Source organism: Zingiber officinale, chromosome 5B, assembly GCF_018446385.1.
Source record: "Zingiber officinale cultivar Zhangliang chromosome 5B, Zo_v1.1, whole genome shotgun sequence".
Classification (NCBI taxonomy): Eukaryota; Viridiplantae; Streptophyta; class Magnoliopsida; order Zingiberales; family Zingiberaceae; genus Zingiber; species Zingiber officinale.
Window position 1 is genome coordinate 1110321 of NC_055995.1, and position 18294 is coordinate 1128614.

The 18294-nt window shown below is 36.2% G+C and overlaps 2 protein-coding genes across 3 annotated transcripts; both read left to right on the forward strand.

Moving 5' to 3' along the window:
* The first annotated feature begins 466 nt into the window (after positions 1 to 466).
* LOC121983839 (nuclear pore complex protein NUP85-like) lies at positions 467 to 9701 on the forward strand. Of its 2 annotated transcripts, XR_006112721.1 has the most exons (20): positions 467 to 963; positions 1570 to 1672; positions 1814 to 1924; positions 2004 to 2087; positions 3018 to 3089; positions 3195 to 3251; positions 3705 to 3824; positions 3892 to 4092; positions 4783 to 4893; positions 4977 to 5014; positions 5127 to 5283; positions 6258 to 6359; positions 6965 to 7021; positions 7113 to 7259; positions 7344 to 7414; positions 7540 to 7627; positions 8482 to 8538; positions 8920 to 9141; positions 9293 to 9390; positions 9554 to 9701. XR_006112721.1 is itself a non-coding variant. In XM_042536487.1 (19 exons), exons 1-18 carry the CDS (start codon positions 584 to 586, stop codon positions 9115 to 9117), a joined length of 2154 nt encoding a protein of 717 aa, XP_042392421.1. In that variant the 5' UTR covers positions 467 to 583; the 3' UTR covers positions 9118 to 9141; positions 9293 to 9487. The 2 variants fall into 2 exon arrangements, 1 of the variants encoding a protein (XP_042392421.1); XM_042536487.1 differs by lacking the exon at positions 9554 to 9701 and having other exon boundaries at positions 9293 to 9487.
* Positions 9702 to 10937: 1236 nt separating this feature from the next.
* On the forward strand, positions 10938 to 17802 carry LOC121983842. Its single transcript, XM_042536491.1, has 10 exons — positions 10938 to 11153; positions 11790 to 11866; positions 11951 to 12028; positions 12923 to 13035; positions 13120 to 13185; positions 14396 to 14497; positions 14572 to 15115; positions 16733 to 16938; positions 17014 to 17177; positions 17443 to 17802. The coding sequence occupies exons 1-10, from the start codon at positions 11014 to 11016 to the stop codon at positions 17594 to 17596; spliced, it is 1644 nt and encodes a 547-aa protein (XP_042392425.1). The 5' UTR covers positions 10938 to 11013; the 3' UTR covers positions 17597 to 17802.
* The last annotated feature ends 492 nt before the right edge of the window (positions 17803 to 18294 follow it).

Consider the following 18294-nt stretch of genomic DNA (forward strand, 5'->3'; position numbering starts at 1 on the left):
GGTTGTGCCCGACATGTGACCCAGTATCTCAGTCACCTTAATCGAAGTGTGGGTTGGTCCGACATGTGACTTGGTATTTCAGTCATTTTGCACGATATCCTAATAAATAATCCCATTTATTTCCACTCCGATAGAGAAATTATACTTTTAGTTTAGACTTTTATATTAAAAAAATATAAAAGTAATTATGTAAATAGTTAATAAAAAAATTATACGAGAAAATGAGAATAAATTTTTTCTAACACCAGGATTTAAGAGAAAATTAAGTTTGTATGAAAAAATAGTTTATAAAGCAATTTACAAAATTGTTTTATCAAAATAAATTTTAAGAGAAAAAAATCCGAATATGTTTCAAATCTTTAATTTGTAAATTAATAGATCATTTTAAAATTTATTTATTTATAAGGATTTTAAATTTTAATGGTAAAATGTTAAACTCTGGCTCGTATGCACCCATTTATTTACTTTCACACACCAGCGTTCCTCACCGGAACATAAACACGTTCCTCGCCTTCGGCACTGCTCCTCAAACCCTAAAACCCCTTGTCGTAATAGAGCTGCTACGGCCGGACCCCTACCGGAGATGCCCGGGCGGCTGTCGGATCCGGGAGCAGACACAATAGTGCCGATATCGCTGGAGTCCCGACAGCCGGTTGTGCTGTCCCTACGTCACGGTGTTTCCGCCCCGGTATTCCGCGTCTACATTTCTTGGTCCCGTGGCAGTCTTCTCCATGTAGCCTGTCTCCGCCCGCCTTCTCTGGAACCTGACGGCGCTGGAGACGATGAGGAGGAAGGTGGGAAAGTGGTGGAGGTGAGGCTGGGAACGGGCGATGGCGGAATCAGTGAGGCTCAGATGCGAAGGATCGCGTATGGTTCCGTCCCTCCCTTTGTGGAGCTCCAGAGCTGGAAGAATTCGCTCGCTTCTCTGTCCATGATGTCATCCTCTTCGTTCCGCACGGAAAAGTAAGCGTTTTCCTGAAAGTAATTCTTCTTAATTCAGATTGTCTGGTGCAAGTATAGAAGTCTGAACTAAATTAGTGTTCTTTGTGTTGTTCATATTAAGGTAATTGCTCAAGTTTCACGCAAAATTTAGCTATTTGATTCTGCATTATTCAAAAGCTTATAATGTCTAATGCAACACTACTTTTTATCTAAAGTCGATTATTTTGTTAAATTGGAGGTGCATCTTTTTGACTTAAACTTTCAATCATAAAAAAGTATATGATGTTGCCTGGAGAATTTATTTGCTTCTAGACTACGGATACGCCATAAGAGAAGAAAGGAATGGAGAAGTAAGTGATTAAGATAGAATAAGAGAAGTGAATGATCTGGATTTATTTCACTGTTGATGGAAATTAGCAAAGTAACACTTACCTGATGGAAATTAGCAAGGGGTATTGCTTTTTTGTAGTGTTAAGGCCATCACACAGTGTGGAATAAGTTTCACAAGGACTTTGTTATTTGAGCAAGGAAGATATAGTTTTCTTGTCTTGTTTTCTTTTGGTACCTACATGAGTTGGAATGCTATGGAAGATAAGTTTTTTGTCATGTTCTTAATGTTTAACTCAGGTGGCAGTATATTTTAGAGTACAGTAGAAAAGTAAATGAGCTTCTCAAAACTCATCAGATTCCTCCCGACAATGTGATCGAGGATCCAAGGATAATTGTGAAGGTGATTTGCTATTGCTATTTCTTAGCCTCATCCTCATCTGTTTTTGACTGATAACCTGACAGAATATTCCGGATAGTCTGTCTCCCCATTAACTACTCTACATTCTAGTGAGTTCACTAGATGGAAGTTGTTTCCTTTCAGCTTCTTAAGGAGACCTCCAGTTTGAGAGCTGCTTGGGAACTGATGGAGATATTTTTTATTGATAAACAATCACTATCATGGCTTCCAGAGCGCCTTGTGGATTGGTTAGAGGTAAATAGACTTCTTTCACCACTCTTCTATCTTGTGAATCTAACATTATTTGTAACACTTCTCGCTTTTCTTTACCTAGGAGTATGATAGCCTTGTGACCAGGACTGACCTCACAGTTTATTCAAAGCTAGTGGCTATGCAAAAGAAACTTGTTGATTTCAAGGTTTGATTTGTGAAAATAGTTTCACCCTTAATTTCAATGATTCTGCACTTATATTATAAACATATTTGAATGATTTGATATGCATTTTTTTAGACGTATGGTTGGAATTTGTTTCCATTGATGATTAAACATGTAACCATATTAAGATAGAAATAAAATTTGTATGGTTCATGTTGAACAAAATTTGCATCTGAATATCATGATTTTTAAAAATTTATGATTTATAATTTTTATAGTTGTATTCAGGATTTTGCTTGAAGAAGTCAGCATGTCATATTGTAATTGATTTTAATATGAGAAGTTGGTTTGCCATGTACCAAGGTCCTAAACTGAGTTTATTTTACAGGGAAGAGAATGGACTAGGTAGAAGCCTTGTTTGCCTAGTTTCTATGATTTAGATCAGATCTATCAGGAGTTGACAAGATTTTGAACTCTGTCTGTGTACATAATGATCTTCTTACAGCAATAATATTGAGCGTTTAAGCTAGCTTAATCAAACCTTTGTTTATCTCTTACCTTATTTCAATAAGATCAAGGTGCTTATTGAACCAATGCCCAAGATCCTGAATCCTCTGTGTCTAAGAGGAGCTATTCTCACCCTTGGTATCTGGTACTGTGCCCCTAATATAAACTTAAAACTGTATTACTGCATGCATCTGTAGAATAAAGAGATCTGTGAAATAAACTTTATAATTTATTGCCGAATTGTCTTTCTGTGTGTTCCCATTATCTGTATAGCTCACAGCAGTTTTTTGCACACCTGTTTTTATTTCCACGATTAACATGCGCCTGCGCCCTTCAGTCTTCATTTGCGGTGTATTATTTTGAACATAATGTACTGAAATTCCTCAACCATATGATTCTTATGTTAACTTTAGGATGCTATTTTAAAGTTATGTTTCATCCATATATTGTTTCAATGCTACTCAGGTTATTGAAGATAACCCTGATTATTGGGAAGCAGTGTCATCAGCCCTTGCAGTTGGTTGGCTTGATACTGTGGTAAATTTCTAAAGTCTCACTGCAATTGTTTTTGTCGTTTAGGGATATCATTGCATGCCATTGAATTGCTTAATCGTGTAGAGAGGTAACTTTCTTGTTTTGCAGGCAAAATTACTGAGACTGCATGGCTCTTACCAATTGGATCAGCTTGATGACCGTGAGGTTGGTGAACATCCCATCAAAAAAATTTAATATTCCTTTTAATGTGAACCTTTTCTCCTAAAATATTATGTTAATCCTTGTATTTTGTTCTACTTGGAATTGACTTTTTATGCACAGTATTGGTGAGCAAATTCTGTTTGCCAAGGCTGTGGGTAATCTGTTAGATAGCTCCATTAATCTGCTTTCATGGACCATTGTTGTAAACTGCACAGGAGCACCAAAAGATCAAGGGGATTAGGCATTCTCATTTTTTGAAAAAGAAACACTGCCACATTGTTCTAAGAATGTTATTCTATCTTATTATTGCCATGCAATATTTATTATTAAGATGATGATGTTGTAATTTTTTATGTTGTCTTTCACCAATTTAATATAGGAACTTTTACATAATTATGCTCATTTGATATCATTTTGAGATATCAAGGTATCATTTGTGACTTTTCTGATGACCAGACTGAAAATGGGTTAGTAGAGGCTGTTGCTGTTCTCATCTTAACAATGCCACGCTTGTGCCCTGACTTATCTTCTGAAAAGATAGGTCAATGCTATGATACTAAACCAGATTTTATCAAGGTATGGGAGTTAGTTTTGTCTATTAGTTTGCCTTATTTTAAGAACTTTTAATTCAATTTCAGTGCAGGCTTGGGAAAAATGGCGCGGCCAGGTCAGTAAACTAGAACGGAGTGCATATTGGGTGCAGTGTAGCCATCATCAAACTCGGGAAGGCCTCCAGAAGTTGTTAAAGATTTTGCTGGGCAACATAAGCAATCTTACATCTGCAACTTGTCACTGGATGGAGCTTCTTATCTCTCATTTACTTTATACAAGACCATTCATAATGGTCAGCTCATATTCTATCTATCTATCTATCTATATAAAAAAAAGGACAGCTCGGTGCATGAAGCTCCCGCCATGTGGGATTCCAGGGAAGGATCCATTGTACGCAGTCTTACCTTGCTTTTTGCAAGGGGTTGTTTCCAGGATTCGAACCCGTGACCTTTTAGTCACATGGCAACAATTTTACCGTTGCGCCAAGGCTCCCCTTATATCTATATATATATATATATATTTCTGATGCTTTGTCCTTTTTTCACCTGCTTTGATTTAGTTTTCATTCCAAAAATGAATGTTACAAATCAGCATGGATAACTTTTTGATGCTAGTTTAGCTAGGCTGCATTTTAACTTCTCATGTCAGTGGAGTTGTAAAGTTCTTTCTCGTCATATATTCAGTTGGACACATTTTTTGAACTTGCCATTGTTGTTTAGGTTTAATGATAGTAAAGATAGTCACTAGTTTGCAAGATGTTAATGACCATGTAATCAAAATCTTTAATCACATTTGCAAGCTCTAAGTATAAACTCAATTGTTGTTTATTGTTTGGCTAGTGGAAAATGTCTAGCAGGCGACTAGTCAGTTGATGAACCTCATGGAAATCTCTTTGTTGTTTGTCTATTCATATGTTGTGATTTTTCTTTCAAGCCCCTACTGTTTTATCTGGACATCCTGGGAATTTATTTACATTTCTCAGGGTTTAGAAGGGCTGAACAACTTGGCTCAAAAATGTCAGCAGTTGAAGCCTACTGCTGAGTATAATGGTCTTATGAGTCTTCTGATGGGTATCCTTCAAGAGAGCCCCGAGGTGAAGTTAATTCTTGGAACCTTCTTTTTTAATTTGCAACATGAACAAATTACAATTATTTCTCCTTTTTCTTGTCCTTGAAGGCTGTGTTAGCAGAATGCTCCAGAACATATGGTCCTTGGTAAGCTGCATTAGATTTGAAAGATGCTGGAGTGTTTTTCTTTCACATATTCTTCTTGACAGCTAGATTGAAGATGCTTATTTTTATAAATGAAACATGAATCTCTTGACAGGATGGTTGCCCATGGAACAGAGTTGTTGGCAGCTGGCAGTGATTATGCTGACATACAATTGCATGAAGAGAGATACAACCTGGGAAGTATCAGCATTGAGGAACTCCATTGGCTTGTATATGCCCAAGTCCTTTCGTCTCATCCCTTGACTTGGCAAGTGAGTTCAGAATTTCTTTCCATTTTGAGACGATCCCAGCTGTTCACCCACTTGATTTAGTATAACAATGATTAAGGGTGTAACGGTGATAACTATAAGGGTAATTATATTTACACTTTTAATTTATATTAAATGAGGTTAAGTAAGCCATATGATGAACTGAAATGGTGATTATTATTTTTATTATATTGTTGTTGAAAAAAATGAGGTTGCATGCAATAGGAATGTACATATGATTTCCCCTAAAGTAAAATGCTTCTTCAGAAATAAGATGGAAATAGGTAGTGCAATCCTAAAGTTTGTTTGTAGTTCATAGAGTTAAGAATACTCTTCTTTTTAGCAGCTTATAAAGATCATGAACATTTTATATTAAGTGCATCAGTTACAAATTTATCTATGGTCATTATCTGAGCTGGAAATTTGTGAAGCCAGATTTAAGTCCTTTTATGACATCTGAAAGAGATGAAGGCATCAAATCTCTGTGGTTTTATTAGCTTGCTTTGAATCTAAAGCTGGGCTTTTAAACACTGTTTATGTCACATATTTAAGTTTTCCTCATTTTGAATTTCACTTCTGAATGATGCACTGAAAGAAGAGGTACTCACATGATGTCATCCTACCATTTTGTTTCCGGGCATTGACCAATCAGTTAGCACCAAAATGACTAGTTTCATGCTACCATGGCTTGGAAAACAGAGGCAAACTATAAATCATTGCTACCAAATTATTGATACGGACCCACTTGTTTTGATCCTGTATAATTAGAATAATATCATACGTTGCAATGGTACCTTTCTAAATGCAATATTGTCCTTGATCTGATAACCAGCTTGGCTATGTGATTTGTCTTATTTGTCTGTTTATATTCCATGATCAACAATCTTTTTATGCAGATTGTTATTGTTCTTGCCAGTAGCTTTAACTTCTTTTGTTTAACATGTTAGTCTCCGTTACCTTGAGTCTTTCTATGGCAGATTGCATCCACATATCTAGCACAATGCCCAAAGCAAGGATTAGGGCTGTTAGAGTTTTTATTGTATAAGCAGCCTCTTCAGCACCATCAAGGGATTTTTAAAGTAATTATTCTCTCCTATGTTTTATTTCTTTTCTAATGCTTAGAATTAATAATTTTAGTTTTATATTTATTTATTCATTGTTATGCTTGGGTCTTTTGTTGATTGTGACATAAAAGAGTAAATTATATTGCCGGTAATTCAGTGACAAGAAAGAGTAAGTCGTAGCCTTATAGTCGCTGGAGTTATGAAGCAAAATATAGAGCCTTGACAAGCACTGCTTATGAGATGTGAATGGAGACTTCTACAGATGATCTAACATGTACAAGTTAACCAGTAGACATGCATTGTTAAAATTTAATTTCTATTTATGTTGCAATGTAATCCATTGTTCCTTGAATGTATTAAAGAAATTGGGTTCATTAGGGATGCTATGTCTTGAAGATCAGCACATCATGCTTCTTTGGATGAACAGATTAGAAGTCTTCGCTAAACCTCTTAGTTGGACTCAGTTTTTTTACTTTGTAGGCCAAATTGAGCATGATTGAAATCTATATTTCAGTTTTAGTTAAGACTGTTCCAATATATAGTTTTAATTCCTATATCACTCTAATATTTCCTCTCAATTTTTCTCGTGACTCTAATGAACTGTTTGTACTTCTGACCAGAATCTTGATCTGAGTCGTTCCTATGATCTTGATAACATCAGTGCGAGTATTATGAAGGTACTTGTAGCCTTTGACTGTATTGACGCTTTATGTCATTGGGTTAACTGATATGGTATTCCATTTTATTAATTCCTCTTTTGCTTGAAAGATTGCTGGTATGCACCATTGGAAGCATGGGAGGAAAGGATTTGGAATTTACTGGCTTCAACTAGCCCGTGATGAAGTTCGTCTCAACAGAATTGCTCAACAGCTTTTTGAATTCATTGGGAGGTCACTGTCTGATGATAGCTTCCAGGTTTTCCTTGACTATATACACAAATAGCATGTTTACCTATCAAATGACCTAATTGGGTAAATGATTTGACTTTCTTGCTAACAGCAATGGGAGGGATTAATCGAACTGCTAGGCACACGAGTAGGAAGTTCAGGAGGGCTGGAGTTTCTTCATAAGTATCACTTCTAATTTATACAACTATAGTAATCGTATTGTAGTCTATGCTTGATGATGACCAGTATTATAGATTACCTATTGAACAATTTCTATTTTTTCTTTTAAAAATCTTTTTGCACAATAGATATCGGGACTTGAAGAGATTACTTAAGCAGGTGGAAGATGGAAGAGCAGTGAATGCTGCTCGGCTTGCTGCTGAATCACTTGTACAGGTGCTTTTACATTATTATAATTTTTACAAATATGATTTTACATAACTCTGTTGAGGAACTACGGAAAGGTTATTGGCTTGATAATCATCACATTTTTGACATGTGATATAGAGAAACTTAAAATAAAAATGAATCGGCAAAATGTATTTTTTGGAATGAGGATAACTGCAGTTTGTGACAGCTAAATGCTATAGCGGATATTGGATTATTTTTCCCTGCAATTTATTCTCTAGCTTAACTAAATTTTAGTGCCTAATTATATATGAATATGAATGAAAAAGTAACAGTGAGATTTGAATATTTCTTTTTTGTCAGGTGGACTATATTGCAATGTTGGATTTTGATTAATCATGTCTTCCCGAAAATTCATGTCTCAACTTAATATGCTACTTTTTTGCTGTTTAGCGCCAATTCTCCCCACCAAATGCTAAATGAGACTCGTAGCACTACATTACAAATTGTAAAATCATTAAACCTCCAAAAATTGGATTTAAAAATGGATATCTTTTAACTTCCTACATACTAGCCCAGATGTTACATCTGGAATATGGATTTCAGTATCTATCATATTCCACCCTTGGTATAAACATGGACACAGCAGCACTGTTATTCCAAGCAATATTGTGTACAGACGCTATCTTTTTGTCTATTCTAAGTAGATTTTGAGCAAATGTGAAATCATACAGCTTTAGTTTCACATGGTTGCAATGGTTAACTGTCCATTCTAAGTATTCTAGTTGTGTAATCGACATCTGATTAAACATATTATATGGTTGCTCATCATTGTCGCGACAGTGGACTGGAAATTTACTGCTTTAACTTCTTATTCACCATGTTCACTTTACCTTGTGCAGCTGATGAAAAGTCCATCCACTCCACAACAATTCTGGCTTCCCCTTTTGTACGATTCGGTATGTCCATGTCCATAAACCTGCTACGCAATCACTAATAGTTATCGTATTAGACTAGACTATTGCAAGTATCATGACTTTTCAATCAGAATGTTTTATATTCCTTTTGAATTTGGAATCATGTTTGACATATTGGTCGGTATGGTATTAAACATTGCAATGCAGGATTATCGAAAACAGTGTTTCCACGCGAACTCTATCAGGGAAATGCATTTATAGAAATATAAATGTTAAAATGACAACTGTTTATGCAAACCATTTAATGTAGGTTACAAACTCAGAATACTTATTTAAACTGATTCGAGATTGTGGGAGGAATTCGCCCATGTTCCAAATGCAGATTTGAATGAATCAATCAATTGATTTCTGATTGAAATGCAGGTTAGCCTGTTAAACTGGAAGGCCCAACCACTGTTAAGGGTCTCAGAAACGAATCTGTTGCTGAATAAGTTGCAAGATCTCTCCATGGCAAAGATGTGCCCTGGTTTTGTCGATTCCAACTTGCCGTCTCATGCTCTTAGTTCTGTCAGATTAGCCCTGGCCAAGAATCTCGGGCGTGCTATTCTTGAAGAATGCTGATGCTTTTAGACCCACCACAACAAGGTGAAATGTTTGCATTTCCTGCCGAGCGCGAGTTGCATCCCTCTTTTCAGAGATTTGCATCCTCACTGCATGCCATTTTGGATTATTTCTAATTAGTAAATCCACTCTAGTTGCTGAAATTGTTTTCTAACTAAATTCCTTTCATTGGCAGGAGGACAACTCATTGCAAAAGTTTCAACGGTGCCAAATTAGTGATCATTTGAAGCTCGTGCGTCTACCTACGACGGCTTTGTCCTTAAGCAATGTCAAGTATGGTTTGTTCAATGCAATCATTAATTAACTTGACCAAATTTGATTTGGAAAATTAATTTAAAAGTCAGAAGGTAGACCAACCAGTTCTGGATAATCTGAAAAGGCGCCGCATTCGATTATATTTATTATAATTCTTAATTAAACAAAAAAAAATGTCTAGGTACTTTGGCATGCGAAGCTGGAGCATCTTCCGGTCGGTTTGCCATTAGGCTGTTTGCCCATCCGTCCCAATCAGTGGAACAGGAGTAAACGTGATATCGTCCTCTCCGGATGTGGAACACGAGTAAACGTGATATTATCCTCTTAGTATTGTAAAAGGTGAATACGATTATCCTCAGCGTCTTCGTTAATTCATCCTAGGTTAATACGGAGGAGATAAATTATAAATGATTATTAGTTTTTGAAATAGTGACTAACATATAAAGGTGGTATTTATCGTGATATTATCCTCTCAGGATGTAAGTTATCATGTTATCATTATGCAATTTATTAACAGTTTTTAATCGTTTGTCTCAATTCAAATTATAATCTAGATAGAAGGTGAATTCAGCGAAGATTATAGTTAATTTTGGTTAAATTTTAACTGAAATCTGTGCAAATTATAAAAGGGATCAAGAGATCATCAGCAATTATAGACAATTATAGAACAGAAGATTTAAACTATGAGGACGAGCAAATTATTTTTTACCACTACAAGTAAACGGGATATTCTTTTATTTTATTTCATTATTTCTTGTTTTTCACAATCTCTTATTAAATGGATTCCTAAAAGCCTGAATCATTTTGAAAAAAAAAAATCTTAGTTAGTCTAAATAATTATCTTTGATGATTGATTTCGTCTCATAAAAATTTTTTATTAGTCATCAGGATAAATTGGGAAGTACACGTGACAACTGATCTAGAAATCTAATATCTTTTAATTACGTCTCTCATTTGGAGAAAATTTTTTTATAAATATATTATAGTTAGGATTTGAATCATGGATATCTGAATAATAATTCAGATGTTCTATTATGACACCAGGACTCTGGGGATTGGATCATTTTGAACAAATATCTAGTTCGAGTTGGCATTCAAATTGACTAATCTTTTTGATGGTTTATATCAACTTGCCTGTCTTTCCAACTAATGACAAGGATTAGTGGAATTTTCTTCATATTTTGCTCATAACATACACAAGTAATTATTAAGACGTGTCGACCGAGTCATCCGGCAGCAAGAAATATACGTGGAACCCACATCATGTCCGTGGATTTTTCGCTGGTTGCGTAGTTCTTCCCTGTTTTGGTCGATACAGGCGTTTTAGTTAGTGCGGTCGCTCTCCCCTCGTCCAAAATACTCCGGTTGTACCTGACGCACCACAACGGACTGCAAACGAGGGATCCAATCCATCGCTTCCTTGTTGTGGGTTCCACGAGTTTATCGTATCTCTAACGTGGGTCGATTCAGGGGGTTGGCTCGTAGAAAAGTATTGGCGACCGCTGCCGCATCCGCTTTTGCGTCACGTGATGCGCAGGCGCCAATCGAGAAAACAATATCTATATATGCGCAGCGAAAGGAGCCTTCTCGAGAAGAGGGAAAGGTCGAACTGTGAGAACGAAAGAGAGAGGAGACAAACGAATGAGTGGAATGGACGAGCGGATCCTCGAGCACGAGAGGCTCCAAATGGAACAGATAAGGCAGCTCGATATGGAGGAGCTCCGGGTCGAGGAGGTCGATGGCAACTCCTCCGATGACGACGATGACCCCCGCTTAATCAGGTTGGGTTTGATTTTCAGCTTGCAACCTCGATCTGAGGTTTCGATGATGGTTACGGGTGCATGATGCAAAATGTTGTCGGGATTAGGGATTTCCTCGCTTCTTGAGTTATTGCTGTTCGAATCGCGGCTCGCGTGAACCGGAGAAAAGCAACCCTAATTTGATTGCTATGGACAACTTTTTCGAGTTATTTTTGAATTTAAATTGTTATGATTAAGAGAAGCTTTACCCGCGACTACGACAAAGTTTTGTGGGTCGTAGGATGTTCTGGATACCTGATTTTACGAATTGCAGCGAAGTTAAACCTCGATTGGCAAAGGCGAACTTATTCAACTAACATCTGTAGTTACTAAACTATAACATTTGACTCGCTTTTCCTGCTTATTTAAGCTCTTTCGTGCTTCAGATAGTCAAAATATACGACTTTGGCCTTCATTTGCCTTTCCAGTTATATTCTCTAGTTTCTGATACTTGTCTGCGTTGAATAAGCATGGAAGTTTACTCTTTTTTGTTCATACAATGGACAAGTGGTCAAAAATCAATAGAATAAATCATCTGTCTAGTCCGACATGAGGCTGTCAGCTGATATATAAAACAGTTATCTAACGAGGTGGTCTTTGCTTTTGGTTTGGTGGCAGTGGTGGTGGAGGCGCTAGTTCGCTTGGTGGATTCACCTACAATACATGTTTGGCTTCATTGCATTCATATCTTGGCGGTAATATATTCTTTACTGATTTTCCTTACAAATTGTCTCTGGGCTTTACTAGTTTAAAGCTTCTTTTGTCCTTATCTGTGACAGAGGTTGACAGTACTCATGCTCGACTATCATTTTTGGATGGTGGCACAGTCTTGAACCTTCCAATGTTCTATACTGAAGGTGGGTACAGTTACTAATAGAATTATAGTTTTGCTGGAATCCTTCACCATCCTAAAATTGCCTGCTTAAGATTTGTTTCTTGTTTGTTTGTTTTGTTTCCAAGTTGAGGTTGAAAGTTATTGCCATTGTTTCTGTCTTACATTTAAGTACTTGCTTTGTCAACTCCACTTTTCTTAAAAAAATGCCTCACTCTTCTTTGTTATTTGTTATTCTTTCTCCATTTCACTTCTTAATTGAAGTCTAAAAATTGACCAAGCAGTCAATGCATCTGTTGATCAACTGATTCCGGCCAATCTATAGAGTATAGTTGATTAACTGATTGAGTTCAGATTACCTGTGAAAAAATGCCGGTGTGGATCTGGTAATAGTGTACTGGAAAATTTAAAGCCATGGAGAATAATCATTTTATTCCCAAATCTTCTCTTTGAATTTAGTTCACAGATCAGAATTGGGAGCACTATGTAACAACTTGGCAGAATTTCGTAGAAAGTGCCATGTTAATCTTTTATTCTGTAATTCTTGCTTCATCATTTGTGAGAGAAAAATTGTGAAAATTTAAAATTGTGAAAATTTGGTCTAAGTATTATCTTGTTGGCAAGCTAATTCTTTCAAAATATAGAATTTTCCATGCTTGACACTACATGACTGGCAATAGAACACTGTGTGCTAACAGGTTTTCAGAAATTAAAAATTTTGCAGTTGTATTTTGCTCCCTGTCAATGTATTTGATGCCCTTTGATGATGGCAGCTCAAGAATGATTAGGCTGAAGTCTTTCTTAGAGTTCACTTTTTTCCTTTCTAAAATGTCCTTTTTGCCCTAGGTTGGACTTTTACTGAGCATAGAGTAAGTTATGCTATATTGAATTATATTTTAACAAAATTTTGATCCGTCAGGAGTTGTTTTGTTTCCTGAAGCAACAATTCCTCTTAGAGTCCTTGAACGGCGATTTATAGCTTCTGTGGAAAGGGCTCTTACACAATCTAATGCACCATGCACAATAGGTGTGGTATGTTAATTCCTCTTTTCCCCCTTTTTTACTTATACTGTTCTCTGAGGCATTGAGTAATGGGTATGTAGCACTTGTTTTCAGGTTAGAGTTCATGTGCATCCAGAAGATGGGAAACTTGTCTTTGCTTCAACTGGCACTACAGCCGAGGTGCATATTTAATTATGGCTGCAAATACAATGTATTCTCACATTTCCTTCTGGACTATTTATGCAACACGACATTTTTCCAGCTAATTTTACTATCCAGATCCATTTATGCCTTGAGAACATATCTGATGATTCGTTCAAACACTCATTGGGAAAAAAAAACAGAATGCAACTTAAGCCCAATTATTTGATCTCAATGTATAACAACTTAAACGAGCTGTAAATATTGGTTTGATTCTTGATTAGTTTTTGGAATTACCCCTATGAGGCCAAATCACCAACTCATGGGAACATTCTGTATTTGATGGATCTAGGGATATACCCATATTTTAAACTAGTTTTGTTATTTTTAGTTAGTTAAACTGGTTGAAGGTTGCTTATCTTGAGAAAGATGTCTGTTGAGGCTATTCATCTGAATTAGATTTGTTTCGAGTCACTGCTTCATCCTTGTTTGGTTGAAAATTATGATTGTGTTAAGAAGTTTGGAAGAGGCGGGAATATAGTACATGAAGGAGTTTGACTGCAGAAGGGAAGACGAGAGGGATTGATCTTCAGGAAAATTTCCTTTCTTCTCTATTGTTTGAATAATTTATGGTTACTTGGGTATTTCCTAGCACAATGATAATTTTTAGCATACTAGTGATATGTGGCCCACATCGATATATTTCCTTGAACATGATGGATTGGTTTGAGTAATTATGTATTGAACCTTTGAGGATGCTTTACATGCATGTGCATCATGGGTATCCAACTTTATGGTTATATAAAATCTAATCACTGAAGAGGTCAAATTTCTTATATCTCTCCATAATAAAATTTGTTTAAACTCATTAATGTTGAACTATGTCAGGTTGTCTAACAGTTAGTGCCAAATGTTTTTGCTTGCAATCTAGGTCATATGAATCCTTTTCCCCTAGTTTGTTGAATAACATATTCATGTTGGCGCTTGAAGTTAGAACTTCAAAGGTAATGTCGCAGTTTGCCTGCAAACTTTTAGTTTGCCTTGCTGCTCCTCTTAGATCTTAATTGGCAGTTTTAAATTTTATAATTGCCCCTTTCCATTTCTTTCTAAATTAAATATCAAGTGTCGTTCATATTTTACTTAATTTATTAGTCCCTTTGGTTAAATTTGATTTGTTCCCGGAATACCTCTGCATTGAAGTTGCCGACGATTTAATAATATCACATACACTGTTTATATGATTTTCTAGATAAGACAATACCGCAGATTAGACAATGGTTCATTGAATGTAGTTGCTCGTGGTCAACAACGTTTTCGGTTGAGGCGACAATGGATAGATGATGATGGAGCAGTGAGTTTCAGTTACATTCATTGCAATTTAGCTGTGGTTTATAGATTACTGATGTTAGATTTTTCCTTTGACAGGCATGTGGAGAGGTCCAAATTGTTGAGGAAGATGCTCCTCTTAGAACACCAAATGTAGCATTTGCCCAAGTAGCTTCAATTAGTAACTTTCATAGAAGCAGTTTTACATGTGTTACACCTTCACGTATCTCTCCTGCCAAACACCAAGGATTTGATGGGGTAGAAAACAGCTGGGACTGTGGATCTTATGGAAGCATCACTAGTGATCATTCAACTGACATGAAATTATTGGTTTCTACAAGTGATTCTGGTGATTCTTTAGGTCTTTATGACAGATTTGATGAACCATCGAGTGATGAGGAGTTCATGCATGGGCAAGATAGAAAGATGAAGAAATCCCTTTCAAAAATATTGGGTGGACTAGCCAAATCTCGGAAATTTGGATCTGAGCATTCTCCAGAAAAGATATCTGATGATTGTGAAAAATGGGAAACAAACTTGGTAGTCAACAAATCAAAATGGCAATCTCCTGCCCCATTATCCTTTCTACCTTTCTGGATTTACCAAATGTACGACTCATATTCTCTTGCTCATAGAGCGGCAGGTAAAAATATGGTCACAATTAGAATAATATGCACTATACAGCATGAAAAGATTAAATTCGTTACTGATTTTAGCCTGGATATTGTGGTACTTTTTCCCATTTATTTGATTGTGTTTCTTTCATACTATTTTATGATTCTCTTCAGATGCCATATGGCATGAATCTTGCTGAGAAGTGAGTATTGTCTTACACGTTAGTATGGTACCTGAGTTGGCACATCTGTTCTAGTTTAGTGTTTATACATGATGAACTACAATCCTATTATATTCAAGGAACCTTGCTAGCATTTTGCAGTCCTGCCATGATAATTTAGACAGTTTTTTTTTAATAAAATATCTTGTCAAGTTTCTCTCTTTCATGTTGATTCTTTGTATAAATATAAGGCTTGTTAGCACAATACTTGAAGTTGGGTTTGGTGAAGGTTAATGCCCTATGCTTTCTTTTTCTTCTCTTATACTTCAAAGAATTCGGGTCATTGGATCTCTATATATAAGGTTTGTTTCAAGGTTTGAAATTTTGTTCCGAGCTGGTCCGGGCCTCCGGATGAAATGAAACTGTATTGGTACCTTGTCTTCAGAGTCTACACATGGTGTCAGCCAGCAAAGAGGAAGAGGGAACAATGAAAGAGGAATAAAAGGAAAGAAGTGTATCTGGAATTCAAACCTTTTATCCTCATGAACAAGTGGACTCAAGTGAGGTCGCTGAGCTATGAGATGGAGATTGAGCCTTGTGCCTTTGTGGATGGGCAGAACAGTGTAGGTGGGCAGTGTTGAGGCAGAGGAGATGGGAGGGAGGTGCTGCTAAGGTATAGATTGACAATGATTGACAGAGACAATTAAGGCAGAGGATGACAGAGATTGGCAGTGAGATTTGAGGTGGAGATTGATAGAGATTAGCAGTGAGAGGTTGAGGAGGTGGCACCTGCAACGGTGTTTGTTGGAAGTTATTTGCTAGGTCTTGGCTACATACTGAGAATTTTGTGAGTTTCAAGGCTTGTTATGTTCCGGTTGGCAGGCTGACTGAAAAGTTTCATTCATGCATACTGGCTAGAAACGAAATTAAAACCCTGATTTTTTTTTAATAGTACGAATAGTGTGTTTATAGAGAGCAAGAGAATATTCCATGACAACTTTGTTGCTTCTTTTTTGAATGATTGGGCTATTTCATCAATCTGAAGTGTTTGATTGATGTAGGTAAGTTATAATTTTGTGCCAAGATTCAAAAGTTCAGGATTGAATAGAAATGAATTAAGGTTGTCAAGTTGATTTTTGACTTTTTCCTGAACTACTATGTTCTTTATTTGTTTGTTGATATAATCCTTCATATTTGAACTAGATTCTCATCGGAATACTTGAATATCACTTCTAATATATTCAGGATACTTTTTTATTTGTGCTTGTATTTATGGATGAGATTTTTTTGTTCTCTGTGCATTGATCCTCCTTTCCAAATTAAAATACAATTTAGAAGAAAGACTAGTCTGATTAATAGAGCTGTATTGTTGTTCAATACAGTTATCTCAATGTATTGTGTTGGTGATGGGCTCTCTACTGTAGTGTTCCACCCTCGATGCAAGCATCTTTGTGCTTCTCTAAGGTGATTTTGCATGTGGTGCAGATCTTTGGGGAAAGGTAATTGGGAAACCAAGCTTGGATGAGTATGCAAGAAAACCAGATGTTCTGTCATTTTATATTGCCAGCAAACTTCCCATGTCAGAAGCTACAAGGCAGGAGCTGCTAGAGATTGATGGAATTTCCTATAGGTTACAAAGAGAAATCGAATTACTTAATGGGTTTAACCTTATACGTTGCAAGATATGTCAGGTAAGCTAAGTGTAGATTTTCAGTATCTTCTTCAGACCTTCAATACTATATTTGATGATTTTCATTCTGTGGCAGACATTAATTGCCAAGCGGAGTGACATGTTGGTAATGTCCAGTGATGGTCCTCTCAATGCTTATGTGAATCCACATGGATATATTCATGAAACCATAACTGTTTATAATGCCAGTGGACTTGCAATCCGTGGTCCACCTGTAAAAGAGCACAGCTGGTTTCCAGGGTATGAAAATATTACTCTGCTAAGCCTACTCTTTTGATCATGAGATGGTTTGTATATTGTTATTATTGAATTATATTGTCCTAAAAACTGATCATCTTGATTCCTTCTTGGACAAGTTCCTTCTGTAATAAGTTATTCTGGTTATCTTGAATGCTGCGCACCCATTTAGCATGATTAGTCATTCCAAAGCAGTGGAAATATCTACACTACTATACATGTTTTCATATACACATATGAACAATCACTACATGCCTATTTGATGCAGGTATGCTTGGTCCATCGCAAACTGTGGTTCTTGCTCTTCAAATATTGGCTGGCAATTTACTGCTACAAAAAAGAATCTACTTCCGAAGTCATTTTGGGGAATCCGTAGCGCATCAGTTGTAGACGACACACCTAGAGGTGATAAAAGAAAGTGAACCATCCTAACTTTGGTATAGAATAAAAAAGTAGTGAAGTTTGGTAAACATGTTGCTTGGGTTCTTTCTCCGCTCACGACACTTGTACACAAGGACAAACCTATGTATGCCAAGCTCATCAAGTATTTGAGTTTGCAGTTTGCGCATGTTTGAATTGTATTTTGTTATTTTTATTATTATATTTCTTCTATTCTGTTCGTTTCCTAGCTGATTGACCATGCAATTTGTCCATAATGATTTTTTTCCCTTATTGTTGATCCTAGTTTTCTGTTAGCGATCATGTTGAATCGTTTAAGATTTGGAATAGGGGTTGCAAAGCTGGACTAGTTGGTTTAATGAGAACTGCCTAAGAGTAAACTAATTGTTGAACTCCCAAGGCATGATCATGGTTTTTTTTGTGTATTTTACCTGTGTTTTAATGAATTTGATGGTTAAGTTATTTATTCTAGTACAGTGACCCTTTGTATAGAGGAAATTAGACATCCAACTAACTTCAAGATATATTACAACAAATACAATGAGATATTTTTACACCCATTAAAAGTTAACTTAGTATTAATTGTGCCAACTTTTGTTTATGCTTTTATTGACATCTCAACTTACTAATAGATCTATTATATTAAATATGTTACATTTATTTATGTTTGATTAGATCTTTATATACTTTTTAATATATTCATTTATTAAAATAAATAATT

What these genes read in the sequence shown, in the direction of transcription:
- LOC121983839 (XM_042536487.1), top strand. Translation starts at nt 584, where the DNA reads ATGCCCGGGCGGCTGTCGGATCCGGGAGCAGACACAATAGTGCCGATA. An exon ending in TTGGTTGGCTTGATACTGTG is followed by an intron (nt 3,090 to 3,194) that starts GTAAATTTCTAA and finishes CTTGTTTTGCAG; the next exon opens with GCAAAATTACTGAGACTGCA. An exon ending in ATACAAGACCATTCATAATG is followed by an intron (nt 4,093 to 4,782) that starts GTCAGCTCATAT and finishes TACATTTCTCAG; the next exon opens with GGTTTAGAAGGGCTGAACAA.
- LOC121983842 (XM_042536491.1), top strand. Translation starts at nt 11,014, where the DNA reads ATGAGTGGAATGGACGAGCGGATCCTCGAGCACGAGAGGCTCCAAATG. An exon ending in ATTGCATTCATATCTTGGCG is followed by an intron (nt 11,867 to 11,950) that starts GTAATATATTCT and finishes TATCTGTGACAG; the next exon opens with AGGTTGACAGTACTCATGCT. An exon ending in GAGCACAGCTGGTTTCCAGG is followed by an intron (nt 17,178 to 17,442) that starts GTATGAAAATAT and finishes TATTTGATGCAG; the next exon opens with GTATGCTTGGTCCATCGCAA.